Consider the following 15,858-nt stretch of genomic DNA (forward strand, 5'->3'; position numbering starts at 1 on the left):
TGTTCACCAATTTTGGCATTGTCAAACAAAATAACTCTCCTAAATTATTACATTTGAATTTACAGCACACAGTTTTGATGAGTTTTTTGTGTTTATATTATCAATTTATCGGTAATGAATAGACACACTTGTTGCAATGCACATATTCTTTCGATCTGCAAAAGAGATGTATTCAATTCTTACCTATTCTCGGCCTTTTTAATCACAACATTGCTCTTTTCTGTCACATTGCCGTGAAATGTCAATGTCAAGGCCAACTTGATAGGGGGAGTAACTCCTGTTTATTTCCTAGGTGAATTTTCATTTTGGGAGATGAGGAATAATGAGTTCAAGTCATGATTTTCATTTTTAAAAAAAACCAAATAAAATGAAACTATATTTTGCACATATTTTATTGCTTTCTTGGCGGACTTTCTAACTGAAGTAAAAATATTATCTCCTTGTCAAATAAATGAATTTTCAAAAACTTCAAAACTACTATAATGTGATGAAAATATCGAATATATTAACATATAACAATACTTTTTTCTGGAAGTATGGTAATTCGAACAAATAGATATTAAGAAATCTCATTAAATATTTTAAATCTATGCAAGTACTAATTCACTCTATTTTTCTGGATACAAGATGAGTGTTTTGATTATAACTATAATTAATTATAATTTCTTCTAGATCTATTAAGTCCACCAAAAGCTGATTTTCACCACTTTCAAGCTTTTTCACTTGATTTCTAGTCTTACCATTTATCTTGTAAACTTGTATACACGTATGTGTGTTTTTATGGAATGAATCATGGGTAATATTTAGGTGAATCCCCAACTTAATGAATGTTTTTCTATCTCACCTACTGAAGAGTGCGCTATCCTAGCTAGGATCGGTAGCTCAAGTTAGGACAGGGATAGGATCGTTTCGAGAATGGGTCTTATCCTAACGGTAGGATGTCCTAACTCCTGTCCTAACTAGTTAGGATCTGTCTTAGCTGGGACACTTTCGAGAATAGGCACCCAGGGTTGGAATTGGTCTTCAGCAACTCATGCTTGTCATAAGAAGCGAGTGACACATGTCATCGTATCCCAGTTGCGTAGATCGATGCTCATGGTGGATTGTCTGGTCCAGACTCGATTATTTACAGACCGCCGCCATATAGCTGAAATATTGCTGAGTGCAGCTTTAAACAACAAGCTGAATCATACCTGGATTGATATAACTTGTAGTATACACAATCAACTATAACATTTCTGAAAGTATAATATTTAGTACGCTTCATGGAAATGGGGAGGTAGGTGCATCATATTGTGTAGCCTTGGATCCAGTTCTTGAATGGAAATCAAACATTTATGACTGAGCAGGTGGAAGGATTGACAACATGATTGATCAAATCGATATGGCACTCCTGTGATGATGAGTGTTTGAAAGATAAGAAAATAGCCTGGCATTCCTGATACACATTCCGCGTAGAGACTGTGTTTACCTGTGTCTTAGCAGTCTCACAGATTGTGGTGCTGTTATCGAGGGTTGTGGAGGGCTTGATAGTTTATGTAACTGTTGGATTACACTCACACAATTTACTGCCCCTTGTCTTGCTGACCTTGAGTGTGAAATACCTGTCGGCTTCACTCACAGGCACTTAAGCAGGGAATGGATCGCATAAAATGATCAGGTTGCATGCAATATGTACGTAACAGGGGTTAGTATTTAGTAGGTAGCAGCGGTACAAATGTGAATTCAAATTTTCAGTAAAAACATATAATTTTAATTGGTCGTCTTGTAACTCTGGCAACTTATTTGATTAAATAATTCAGGGTGATAGGTTATTTGGTTGAGTTTATTGTAAACATAAGTTTGTGTCTTTTTCGCCTTAGGGGATAAAATACAACATATTAATCATGACCCCCATGATTCCAGGTTCGAATTGGTCCCAAGAAACCGAATGGATTGGGAGGTCAGGCCAGGTGACTGGATAATTAGGGTGTGATCATGGCCCAACGACACTGATGGTGATCACAATATCAATCACTGGATTGGGTTTAAGCTCCATTATTCATGGGCCACCATTAAAGAGCTATAATCATGCAGCCTTAAATAATTGACAAATAAGACACAAGAATAAGAAATAAATAAGCGTTCCTGTGCTGTAACCCATGTAGTGTAGGTTGTAGATCTGTATGGAAGTATTTTGTATTTTTGTAACTCTGTGATACACATGACATATGTAGATCACATTGCAGATCATATACAGGGCATTGGCAGTGATCACAATAAGCCTATTTGCCCTGTATAGAGAGGTCTTATTTTTCCCATTGTTTTACCTGTGTAATGGGTGCCTCAGGCTATATTTAGAAAATACTAAGGCAAGGTAACATTTTTAACTCAGCCTGGCTGAGGTACACACCCAATGTTTTCTTTAAACTAATCTATAAGTGCTCACCGTTTCTGGCAATAATAATCATTGTACCTCATCAAGACCTAGTTATACAAAATGGGTTGTTTAGTTTATTTGTTAGTGCCCAAAACAAATTGTCATTTTACATTTACCATAAATATTCGTCAAAATTAAACAGAAAGCTGGCCCTGTTTAGTATCAAATGATAGCAAACTCAGTAAGTTATAATTTAGCCCAAGGTATTTTATCATCATCAAATACAATTGTAATATAGATTATGCCTTGTTATACTTCGGGTTGAGGTTGAAATCTCATGAGTCAGAAACTCGTCTATTAGTTAATGTCATGCACGGTCTTGTTATCAGTATACAATTATTGTTATCACTAGGGACTGATTGGACATGGGTCAGTTACTGGATAATTTGTAAAGCCCATTGGCATTTTACCAAATAATTACACTTACCAAAACTGTTTTACAATCAGGCCAACATTATGTGAAATATCACAGAAAGGCTTCAGTTTTAGTTAATGGTCAGTGAATTCTTCAAATGGCCAATACAGGTGTTATACCAACATTAACATGGGCTCAGAATGATCAATGTCCTTATCTTGTATTGTTCTTGATTACAGAGGTACACGTGTTATTAGTCTACCAACCCACATACTGCCACCTTGCACAGGTCACAGTCTACATATTGTACGACCCGTGAACACCCGGGTTAGACATAGTCTTCAGCAACCCATGCTTGTTGTAAGAGACAACTAACGGGATTGGGTGGTCAGGCTCACTGACTTGGTTGACACATGTCATCGTATCCCAGTTGTGTAGATTGATGCTCATGATGTCAATCACTGGATTGCCTAGTCCAGACTTGATTATTTACAGACCGCTGGAATATTGCGGAATAGCATTGTTACACAATAAACAACAACAACAAATATCTGTACACCTGTCTACATATGGTTTCCACGATCCTAACAGAGGATTAAAACCCAAGGCTGTTACAGTGCTCCGACATTCCAACCTATTACCTCTGCCACGCTTCATTGAGCTGCTTGCTACCCTATACCAAAGTAATTAACCCTCAGTATAAATTGTTGTTGGCGTTGCTAGGGGCAACACAAGAGTTTCGTACACTGTAAAACACCCTAATGGTTACAAGTGAACCATTGTGACCACAATAGCGTGAGGAACAATGGCCAAGAATTGTGGACATGTTCTCAGCTCAACCTGAGCTCCTCACACCATTCTTTTGTACGTATTGTCCCAGAGCTTTACCTACTTGTCGGTATTGAGCACGAGACAGCGGGATGACATTGTTACTGTCTTTATAATTTATATGCAGCTCTACTTATGATATTTACAAAGCTGTTGAATATTATTGGGATTAAACTTGATGTGGCCTTAACACAGATAATACATTTGTGATTTATCAAATATTAATCCCAACAATTTAGGATTTTGTAAATATAAACAAGAAATAGTATTCATAATAACAATTCATGTAATACTACTCAAAGGAAGTAAAAGATTAATTAATGTTTTCATAAGATGTATGGCAGGTAGGAAGCACAATAATAAATCACATATCCTTCCAACTGTTATTGTTCTATAATTAAAAATGTTTTGAGTAGTATATATAAACATGATAGTAATCATGATATAATCAGTCTGTGCCCCAAACTTTTGAGCCTACCAGGCCCAAAATGGCGCTAAGGCATCAGTTTCTGTTGAGTAAAGTAAAATATGGACTGTTATCAACACATTTGGGATTTCACTTTCTCAGTGTTAGCAGACCTAACTAAATGACTGAACAAAATGTTATTAGATTTGAGCTTCAGACTAGCGGAAAATGTTTCAGACATTTATCACTTATATATTCTGTATGTTTCCAACAATAACATTCCTCAGATATCAGCTCAATATTAATACTAATTATAATAATAAATGATGATTTCTATGAAATACAAATGTTAAAATGTTGTTAATATCAGTAATATTAAATAACTGTCATTAGGATGTGTGTATTCTATAAAACTTTAAATGTATTATATTGACAGACAACAGTCTGCAAATGATGATCATGACGATGACATTGTAGGTGTAGGTGAGTGAGTGAGTGAGTTGGGTCTTACACCGCTTTTAGTAATATTCCAGCAATATCATAGTGGGGACACCAGAAATGGGCTTTACACATTGTACCCATGTGGGGATTTGAACCTAGGTCTTCAGTGTGACAAGCCAAACTTAACCATCAGGCTACCCCACCGCCCTGCGGGTGTAGGTGATGATGATGATGATGATGACATTGGTGTAGATGATGATGATGATGATGATGATGATGACGTGGTTGTGGTGTAGATGATGATGATGATGATGATGATGATGAAGACAATTTAAAGAGTTTCCAACATCCTGCTCTTATTGCTACCACCAAGGCTATTGCTGGTATCCCTATCACAGAGGCCTGGGTGTTGACTGACTGACATACACCTGAAACTGGAGATACTATTTGCATGGCCAGTGTATGTTATTGATTATATGACTGCCATTACAATATACAGTTTCCATTAATAGACACATCAAATGGTATCCGATGGCTTTGTTCCATATACCAGTGTCAGTTGGTGTATAACGATGCATATCACATTACTAACTCACCTCCACCATTAATGACACTGGGTTGAATGTAAGCAATCAGGAGTTAGGTCACGCGGTGGGGTGGGGGTGAGTGTTGGGGGCAGGGGGAGGGAATTACAATCTGAGCAAATCAGATGGCACCAGAGCCAGCACTGATAATGGATAATATTAGAATTGGTGATCATGATGTAGACAGATTTATTGAGTGCTAAAATCAAAGAGGTGAATTTTCAACAGACTTTGATAATGATTATTAAGATTTATCAAGACTTGTATTGAGGTCAATATTCATGGGGGCTGCAATGATAATGAATGTTGTGATATACAGAGAGATGTATCAAAACCTGAACAGAAACCAATATGCAGGTTTACAATGATAATGATTATCATGATATATACCGGGTTTACTAGACTGAACATCTTCAGCAATCCATGGTTGTCTTAAGAGGTGGCCAGGCTTACTGACTTGGTTGACACGACAGCATATCCCAACTGCTTGTGCTGTTGATCACTGTATTGTCTGGTCCAGACTGGATTATTTGCTGACTGGTGCCATACAGCTGGAATAATGCTGATCTTAATGGATATAGATTGTCTGTCCTGAGAGGGAAAGTTTGAAGGTTTGATCCCCTAATGGCATTCTACTGAAAGATGTTAAAAGCTGGTACTTGTTGTTAATCTGTCTGGCATTTGGAGATAGAGGATTATATAAAACAAGGACTTATTGGTCAACCGGATCAGTATGATGTGCTAAGTATGGTTTCCATTTTAAACCGCAGTTAGGTATGTGAGTTGGCTTCCACTATACAACCATAACCACATTGTTATTTAAGTGCAATATTCTTGACGTGACATTAAATACCACTTGAGATCACTCTACATGGTATGAACCCTAAAAGTGATGCACCGCTACTTTGATGGCTGTGATAGAGCCTGTTTCTGGTAATCGTCCACTTGTAGATCCACCTCTGTTATCATTGATTAATCCTCTGTCTGGACTATTTAGCCTCTGGTTCTGTTGATCTGGAGCAATCCATGGTTCTCCACTGTTGAACATGACTTTACCTGGGGTCCTATTAGTGCTGTATGATGTCCGATAATCTCACGGTGATTGCTTTGTTCCATTACTGCTTAATCACCATCAACCAACTTGTGTTTATATAGGAACTCTTTGCCAACAACTGATTACAGTTGATGTCTGTGTTTACTGTCAATATTGTCAGTATATCCTGGGTTGTTTATGGACAGACCATCAATACTGTCCGATATTTTGTTCCTTCAACGTTATTGGTTTATTCAATACACATACTATGTTATATATATATTTCATGTTCTTAAATTTAGTTTTTATACAGGACAGGTTTTTCAGTATTGTTTGAATAATCTGTATATTTTCCCAAACCTTAGATGGTCCAATTATTAAATAAAATTAAAATTACATTTGGTTTTAAGAAACCAATCATATAATAAATAGGTTGTAGTACCTTGGATTTTTGTTTGAGGCAGAATATATTTTCAGTCAGCTCGTCAAAACATATAATTGTTATCTCAAAAAGGAGGAGACAAATAATGTTTTGGGACCCACTTTTCAAAATAAACTCCGTGTCCATCTATTTTCCCCAGCATTTTCAGGATCAAGCCCAGGTGTCACCTTTGTTCACATTATGATCAATAGGTTGGCCTCATATCAAGTAGCCTCATATAAGTATAATGTTAGGGGTAAGCTGAGAAAAACCATTGAATAAATATTGAACTCAGAGGCTCTATTTCATCTATATCAACCTATTTGGAATATTTTTTATGCTCCAGGAAATTGTAGTTAATGGACTATGTTGTAGTCTAATTGGTCGAAAAGCTATTTGAAATGGAACTGGATTGCAGAAATCTTTTGGATTTTTGTCTGTGTATCAGTACTTTCATTGATAAGTATACGTTTTTCTCAAATCCATATTTGGATAAAGTGACATCGTACTTAGCCAAATGGATACCACATTTAATTATCTCCATCAGTTCTAAAATTAAATGTCTGAGCATTGAACAGCCTCAAATCTGAAAACACAATGTTATCGACTTATGAACAGATTTCAACAAGATTGTGTTCGCTAAGTGTTTGTAATCAAGAATTTGTCTTCATTTGATTGTGAAATAGTTTACAATGTCAACCACAAGTCTCTAGGGCTATCTTTAGTATCTTACACTCATTGATCAGGCGGTTATTAGAGCGCCCCCTGGTGAGAGAGGTGACAACATGGCATGGACGCAGACCCTTGATTGATTGCTTACGTTGATTGCCCTATGTAAACCTGCATAGATACAAGCTCTACAATCAGCGAGGAAGTCGACTCTACTGGAACATTATGGCCGTTCATGCTTAACTGCAACGGGTTTGATGATACTGTTGGGATTGTAGCTTAACATTTTGTCCAGCAATACAGTTATTTAAAACATATATTAAACTACAGTTATAACTAACAAGAAAGTTATTTCTTCTTCTATGGGTATTTTTATAGCGCTATTGTCCATCCCATCTACGTTCATGCTCAAAGCGCTTTGTTTCTTTCCTCGAGCACTGGATGTCAATCTCAAGATCCCATCATATGTTCGATCTCAACTCCCTGGGATCATACAACTCGTGCAGCCCCTAGGAGCACAAAGTTAATGTGGCAAAGTTGACTCCAAGATTTTTACACCCGGTCACAGGATGGCTCGATCCCGGCACCTCCAAGCTCGCTTGATCACTAGCCTGGCGCCTTTAAGACAGCTCGCCCAACACGCCTCTTTAAAACCATATATTAAACTACAGTTATAACTAACAAGAAATCCAGTTATTTAATACCATGCAGTAATTAAACTACAGTATAAACTACCGTATATTACCGTAGATAAGGATATGAGGATTTTATTTTTTGAGCGGGGGAAATTCTATTATTTTTTTTGTTCTTATTCTTGAAAAAATACAACCTGCGGATCCGTAAAACAAGAAATATAATTGGTCTGACCTGAAGGAGTTTATCACAACGAATATGGTACATGGTTACTGTTAGCGACAAAGTATAACAAACTAGAGAGCTGCTACTTGACATATTGATGGCGACTTGTGTGCTGCTGGACTAGCTGGCGTGACTGCTCGTCATGATGGCTGATCACAAAATTGTTTCGCAAATTGTGGGGTGGGCTTCAATCTGCAAATATAATGTCCAGAACTACTGTATTGATTAGACATTTGGCAATCAATAGTCAGTTCAAATGTCCAGATTGTTAAGAAACAAATAGTATGTGATCAATATTTCGACCATTAAGGATGGTTGTATTGGAAAGCATCTGTTAAATGGGAGCAGGACAATTGCCACCCAAACAATTGCCACCATGTACATGAAAACTGTAATTGGGCATTTATTTGCAAGTGATGTGAGTGCTAAGATGATTATTGCAATGTTAAAAGTATTATGAAAGGTAACAGTAAATTTATACATGCATCATATGCAACTCAGTTTAATACAGTGCTATTTAATAGTGCTTGGTCTTAAATTCTAGATTGAAGTTGATGTACAAGATGTGTCTTGTGTTGCTGAAAGTTGGTTATATGGAAGAATATGTTATTATTTGTTATGGTACCATGTTAGACTCAATAAAAGTTGGTAAAGAAACTGAATTGTTTTGGGCAGCAATTGTACAGGTGGCAATTGTCTGAATGGCAATTGTCCAAGTTTAATATATAACTGAGTCACTGGCATTCTCTTCCCACAGAGGTTACTCCTGTCATATCTTCCCTCGTAACCTCTGTTCTAATACGGCCATATTTCCAGGTTCTCGTAAAATCCCTAGCGGCAAAAGATCATAACACGAATTATCTCCCTTCTTTCCATCCAATCAGAAAGCCTGTTACATCGACTTAGATTCAACTTGATCTAACACAAGCAAATGTGGGGCCACAAATATCCCCATCTGCCGGGTGACTTGTGTTGATGTTACACACAAGGCGTTTAATGGCTAGCTTGTCCGTTGTCAACGAGGGCGATGGAGGCGCCACTGATCAGCCATAACATGACTGAGTTCTGTCTAGAAGAAACGTTTGGCGCATCGCGCGCAGGGAAGAAGGTTAGTTTTCTCGAAGCATACGGAAATTACCGAGGGCCTTGCGAATGATCACTTTTGAAACAACGTCGCTGATTGCACAACTAAATCTGATTGTCTCCAATCACGCGAGTCTTGAACGCTCACACCATGAAAGGGCCATTATTAGAACAGAGGTTACGTAGGGAAGATATGACAGGAGTAACCTCTGTGGGAAGAGAAATGAGTCACTGGTAGATTTGGGAGAAAATGTCTGTAGAGCTGATTGTTATTTCCAGGTTAGTTAAAGAACCAATAAACTTTGTTTTTGTTACTCTTTTAACCATTACATATGAAAGATTTGTGGTTAGTCTTATCACGGAACACCAAATTTATTCTTTAAAAACTTGTGGTTAATTAATACCGAGCGATTAAAAGTGGCCAAAAAGTCGCCTGCTTCCCTCTAAGCCCGCCAACGAAAACCACAGACAGGTTACGTAACTCTGTCGCCAGAGCACTGCAGTGACGTCATATGAGGAACAATTTTCAGTTAGTTGTATAGAAAATGTGTAGCACGCTCATCATTTTGATGATTTCTCGACATCAACGACGACATGCCGAATCGTTGCTTTGTCGTCAATTGCTCCTAGGGTCGGGCGATGGTGTCCCCATGCACAGATTTCCACAGGACCCTGCAGTTCGTGCTAAATGGGTTATGTTTGTGAGTCTTGAAGCGAAGCGTTGTGGAAGCCTGAAACGATATCTTACTTGTGTTCAGATCGCTTCACGGAAGTTAAAGAATCAAAACTACTTACTAGTTGTAGTAAAATATGCATATGATTGATGACCATAAAGATTTTCTATGACACAACTTGTAACATAACGATTTCTTCCTCGGAAGTGAGGTTGTGGTCGAAGTAACAATAATATTGTAAGTAGTATTATATTGACACCCACCTCGCTGCCATGAGAGAAATTGTTATGATATACGCTATGTCATGCAAAATCCTATTGGCCATCAATAAAATACATATTTTACTACCAGTAGAAAGTAGTTTTGATTTTGTAACTTCGGTGAAAACAAACCTAAATACCATTTATCCTCAGACTGGCGGATGTTCCCGACAGAGGCCATACATTTTAAAAATAAAAAATCTGTTAGAATTAATGAGATTATAGTTTGTTTTCATCAAGTTAGAAAATCAAGACTACTTTCTACTCGTAGTTAAATATGTATTGGAATCATAACCAAACGGATTTTGCATGACACAACTTATAACATAACGATTTCTTCCACAGAAGCTTAGAGGTGGGGGTCGAAGTCACAATACTGCGCGATAAATTTCTTGCTACATTCCCATGGTTAATGTCCACTCACCAGTATGTAGATACTAGTCAATGTGCGTCTTTATATTTGGTCTTATAATCCTAATTAGTTTATTATCACACTTGTATGCATTTTGAAACTAAATAAAAAGCAGACGATCTGCTGATACTTATAGTGAATTTATAACAGAACTGTAATATCTAGACATTTTATAGTTTGCAAATGTGAATCATAATTCGCACACACACCCTAGTGCATGTTGTCTGTCTCATTACACTTCACGGCGAAAACAATGATTCTGTTAAATGCTACGACAAATGAATAAAAACAAAATGCAAATATTAAAATTAAAACAGATTAAAGTTATAGGAACAATATCATCCATTACCTTGTTCGAGGAATGTATCCATCAATATCCACAAACTGTTCCAAATGATGTGTCTTTTAACAGTTTAATATACGAAAAAGTGATAAATCTTTTCAGGTATTGGTGTATAGTCTCATTGGTTACCCAAGATAGCACACCTGGCAATGAATTGCATAATGTCCGCCTTTCTTTAAAAACAGTAATTTAGTTAGCCAATAATGGGCAATCAATCAATGTATTGCCGGTTAATCCTTTGAAAGAAGGACGTTGTTTTTACAGACACCACCGACTACGACAGAGTGTATTCAGTATAGATTAGTAAATCTACATACATAAACACTACCTTTTGACAATTCCGCTGTAAGATAAAAGTAATTAATCAATCAGCGTATGTTATCGGTTAATCCTTTGATCGATGTTTATAATGTTGAATATTTACTCCAGACACAAAGAAATGCCAAATGGGAACCTTTGTCGGTAATCTAAGTGTGTTACCACTAATTATACCGGTTATAAATTCATTAACTGACAATCAAGTGAATGATGACAAATAACGTGTAGGTTTATACCACCTAACACGGGGGTTACAACAAGGGGTATTAATTGCTGTATTGCATGTGAAAACTTATGGGCCGACACTGTTTTGAGAATACAAACAGATTTTTACATGACATGATTAAATATCGAGGTAAAAAAACACAGAAATGGGATCAATTTGGATCAGTCATTATACAAATAGGGTCTAACGACACCAATCGATTTTACAGAATCGCCTATGAAAACAAGTTGTAACTCGAAACTAGGCAAAGCAGGAGACAAAATTAAATGACAGTAGATTATGAGAACATATAGCTTTCATTTTCCACAACAATTGTCACGATTTCAGGTTTATACCCCTAAAATGTAGATGAATTCTGCATCGGCCCTCAAAGCTATTCCTCATATGACGTCACAGACAGCTGATTGGTTGAAATTTCGTTCGCGGGTGAGAATTGTGCACTGTTGTCAAAAAGGTCGATTTAAGTCAATTAAAGGTCGAAATGAGTAGTTTTAATGACGGGGTTTCATTTATAACGATGCCAGTTAGTGATTTATGTATTTGTACCCCTAGGGTTTATGTGACCTTTAATAAGAAAATTTGGTAAGATTACAGAATACCGGATACCTTCCTAACCCTAGGGTTAGGGTAAGGTTTAGGGTTAGGGCAAGGTAAGGGTTCGGTTTAGGACAAGGGTTATAAAATTAGGGTTAGTGTAAGGTTTAGGGTTAGGGTAACGTGACATTAAACAATATGGTTGGTATGTATCCGATATTCTGTAAGTGTACCGAAAATTCACACAGTAATCTTAATCCCTGCATTCAAAACATGCAAAATAGAACAGGAAATACAGTCTATATGGTAAAACATCAATGTTTCATCTCAAATTTCACATTTATATTGACAAGTTTTTTTATCTCTTATTCGTCCACCTGAATTCTCTGAAGTGATACGGTGTAGTTATTTACAGTGCATAATAATCAAATAAATGTATGCACTATATAATGGAAGGTCTTTTTTTGTTGCCATAGAATTCCCATAGGGGTGGTAATTGACAGAAGATCAAGATGTCCTGAAATTTCTTTATCTGGACACTAGTTGTAAAAACTCATGTTTGTGCAAGATGAGGTTCAACAGTACCAATTTAGTGAAGATGAAAACATGTTTTAACAATGAGTTGGACTCATCAGAACATATTGTGCTATATTCTTTTTTTTTGTTCCATCAGTATACCATGCAGTGATCATTAATAATGTTTCTGTCTGTTCAGTGAACATGAGAAATACTGGTGACCCATCAGAAATTAACATTATACGTCCAGAGTGAACTAATTGTGGAAGTGGGACTTTCAATGAAATCTTACACAAGGGACAGATATTTTGTAAATCTGCATTGTTGGCTAATATATGACCCATAGGTTTATATCTGATAAAATGAAGTTTTCCCGATGACACATGAGACATCAGCTCTTGTCTGTTGTATAGAATCTTTTCATGTTGTCATCCTTTATTACTTGCAAGATTTGATATGACGTCACACTGCTGTGGTCGCTTTGCAAACAGTGGAATCAGTGGAACAGTCGCATGAACTATCAGCACAAACACGTAATGGTAAAACTAGTGGGAAATACACACAATAACTGCACTAATGCCCCTGTAGTTTAACAGAGCAATTTATACCAAACAGTATCACCAAGTACCCATGTAGATCCTGGTAGATCTTGGTCAATTAATGGATTTACGTGTCATCAAATTGCCCCTCTAGTAGATTTCTGCTGAGACACACCCACCCTGATCTTATCGACATGATCATGAATACCCAGTTCAGCTTAGTTCTAACTGATACTGAATAAAGCATACTATTCTTCATTTGTCAACCTCTTAGTGGTGTTGTATTACAAAAGACCCATGTTCAATTTATCACACACCTTAAATTATAGTGTAATCTGGTCCACCCAATCGGCAGTTGATCACAGTTTGACTATAGAGTGTTGTGGTCTGATAGGACTGACTAACCAGATCAATAATTTAACAGGTATAGTTTGTATATTTATTCCAAGATTATCACAGTGGCCTGAATGCATGAAGATCTGGGTTAGAATTGGTCTTCAGCAACCCATGATTGTCGTAAAGGGCAACTGATGGTATCAGGTAGTCAGGCTCACTGACTTGTTGACACATGTCATCGTATCCCATTTGCGTAGATCGATGCTCATGCTGTTGATCACTGGATTGTCTGGTCCAGACTCGATTATTGACAGATGGCCGCCATATAGCTGGAATATGGCTGCATGTAGAGTTAAACAACAAAACCAACCAACCAACCAGTGGCCTGAACCAATGATTGAGTATATGAGAAACATTCCATGCGGTTGGGTCATGGTGACATGAAATTAACCATGTCAGTTATTTATATTTAATTGTTCTTGTGACTTGTAAAGGCCACAGGGGACGTGTTCTAAACCTGGTACTGTTGAGTTAGTCAGCAAGCATGATTATTGCCAGATCAACTTCATAGAATATCCACCAAGTACAGTTTAGCTCATCTGGTTCACACAGAATGACCTATGAGGATTTGAGTTTGAAAGGTCAACAGCAGCCTATGCTGGTTGAATGATGTCCGACTTGTTAATCTTGGCTGACATCATGTTGTAGAAACATGTAGGGCCGGGGTAGCCTGTGGTCAAAGGGTAGCCTAGTGGTTAAAATGCGTTGGCCCATCATCCCCAGCGAAGACTTCGGCAGTTCAATCCCCACATGGGTACAATGTGTGAAGCCCATTTCTGGTGTCCCCAGCCAGTGATGTTGGTGGAATATTGCTAAAAAACTACGGTAAAACCAAACTCAGTCAGTCAGTCATGTTGTAGAACCCAAACCCTAGTTCATTCTCATAATATCACTCACTGGATTGTCTGGTCAGATACATTTTCATTACAGGCTGCCATTATATAGCTGGAATATTGCTGAGTGCACAGAATGTTCAAATTTGAGTTCAAAATTTAACAGCAGCCTTTTTGTAAAGTTTTTTATTTCTTAAACAGCAGGCCTGTAATTATTGACAACAATTTGATCATTAAAAATTGATGTACAAGAATTTGAAAACTGAACTTGAACTGCTGATCACTGAATGTATTGATGTAAGGATTTGACATGTTATAAATATTGTTTAGTGATCTTAAAGCTTAATATAGACACATCATTAAGTCTGTCTATGATGTCACAATAGAATGTTTTGTATGACTGGATGGGACCCACTGTATGAGTATGACTCACTATTGAGTATAACTGTATGACAGCATTGATTATGATGTCATGAAACTCACCATTGTGTATGATGACATTATGCTCACAATTATGTATGACAGCATGACATTTACCATTGTGTATGACATGACATGAAAAAGACAACTGACTATGACATTATGAAACACACCATTGTATACAACATCACAACGCTCACCATTAAGTACAACATGTCACTCACCATTTAGTATGATGTCATAAAGCTCAACCATTGTGTATGCCATCATACTGTATGACATCCTTAGCATTTGCTACAAGTAAAGAAATGATGGATTTTCAGAAGGACACTATAACCTGAGTCACCATCCTCAGTGTTTATTGTTTGCAGACCATAATATACCTGACATGTGACAGAGTGAGTGAGTGAGTTGTTGTTTTACGCCGCTTTTAGCAATATTCCAGCAATATCACGGCAGGGTATATGAGAAATAGGCTTCACACATTGTACCCATGTAGGGAATCGAAGCCGTTTCTTTGGCGTGACAAGCGAAATCAGTGACAGAGGTCAGGCACCTCCAAGGTGACATAACAACTCCCTTTTTATGTATGATATCATTACTTTATTAACCATAATGATCATAATCATAATAATTCTAGTAATCATATGTGACATTTCAGGAGCTCGACTACCCTCTCCTCCACGACTGAAACATCTGATGACTCCGATGTCCAGTTCAACGTTGTTCTCAGGTTAGTGACAGTGTGTACATTGTAGAGCAATGGACTGGGATGATGTGAGTTAGAACTGGTTTTCAGCAACCCATGCTTGTCGTAAGAGACAACTAAAGGGATTGGGTGGTCAGACTCGCTGACTTGGTTGACACATATCATCGTATCGAATATCGTAGATTGATGCTCATGCTGTTGATCACTGGGTTGTCTGGTCTAGACTCGATTATTTACAGACCACCGCCATATAGCAATAATATTGCTAAGTGCGGCATTAAACAGCAAATCAACCAATTGTAGAGCATGTCTGTATAATCACCACGTGGTACCATCTAATCAGGTATCATAAGAAGGTGTTATAACAAGGTGTCTCGTATCACTTACGATGCGTCTGATTGGTTGATATACAAACTGTGACCCTTGTGGTATGTTAAATACATTTATTCACTTATTCCTTAGATATGTCCCCATGAATCACAAAGTATATCACACACAACATAAACATGATATCAAATGGGAAGTTTGAATTATACAATATACATTTATTCCTCAGTGTTGTTTGAATCTAAAAATAATTG

The 15,858-nt window shown here is 37.3% G+C and overlaps 1 protein-coding gene across 1 annotated transcript in view; it reads left to right on the forward strand.

Annotated features, from left to right (window-relative positions):
• The window catches only part of LOC124279006 (kinesin-like protein KIF12), a 98,354-nt gene that overhangs the window by 41,798 nt on the left and 40,698 nt on the right, over nt 1-15,858 (forward strand). The window contains 1 exon segment of the mRNA XM_046714802.1: nt 15,230-15,301. Within this exon segment, the coding sequence (XP_046570758.1) occupies nt 15,230-15,301 (72 nt within the window).

This window comes from Haliotis rubra, unplaced genomic scaffold (genome assembly GCF_003918875.1).
Source record: "Haliotis rubra isolate DU_JTF1 unplaced genomic scaffold, ASM391887v1 Scf244, whole genome shotgun sequence".
NCBI classification, from domain to species: domain Eukaryota; kingdom Metazoa; phylum Mollusca; class Gastropoda; order Lepetellida; family Haliotidae; genus Haliotis; species Haliotis rubra.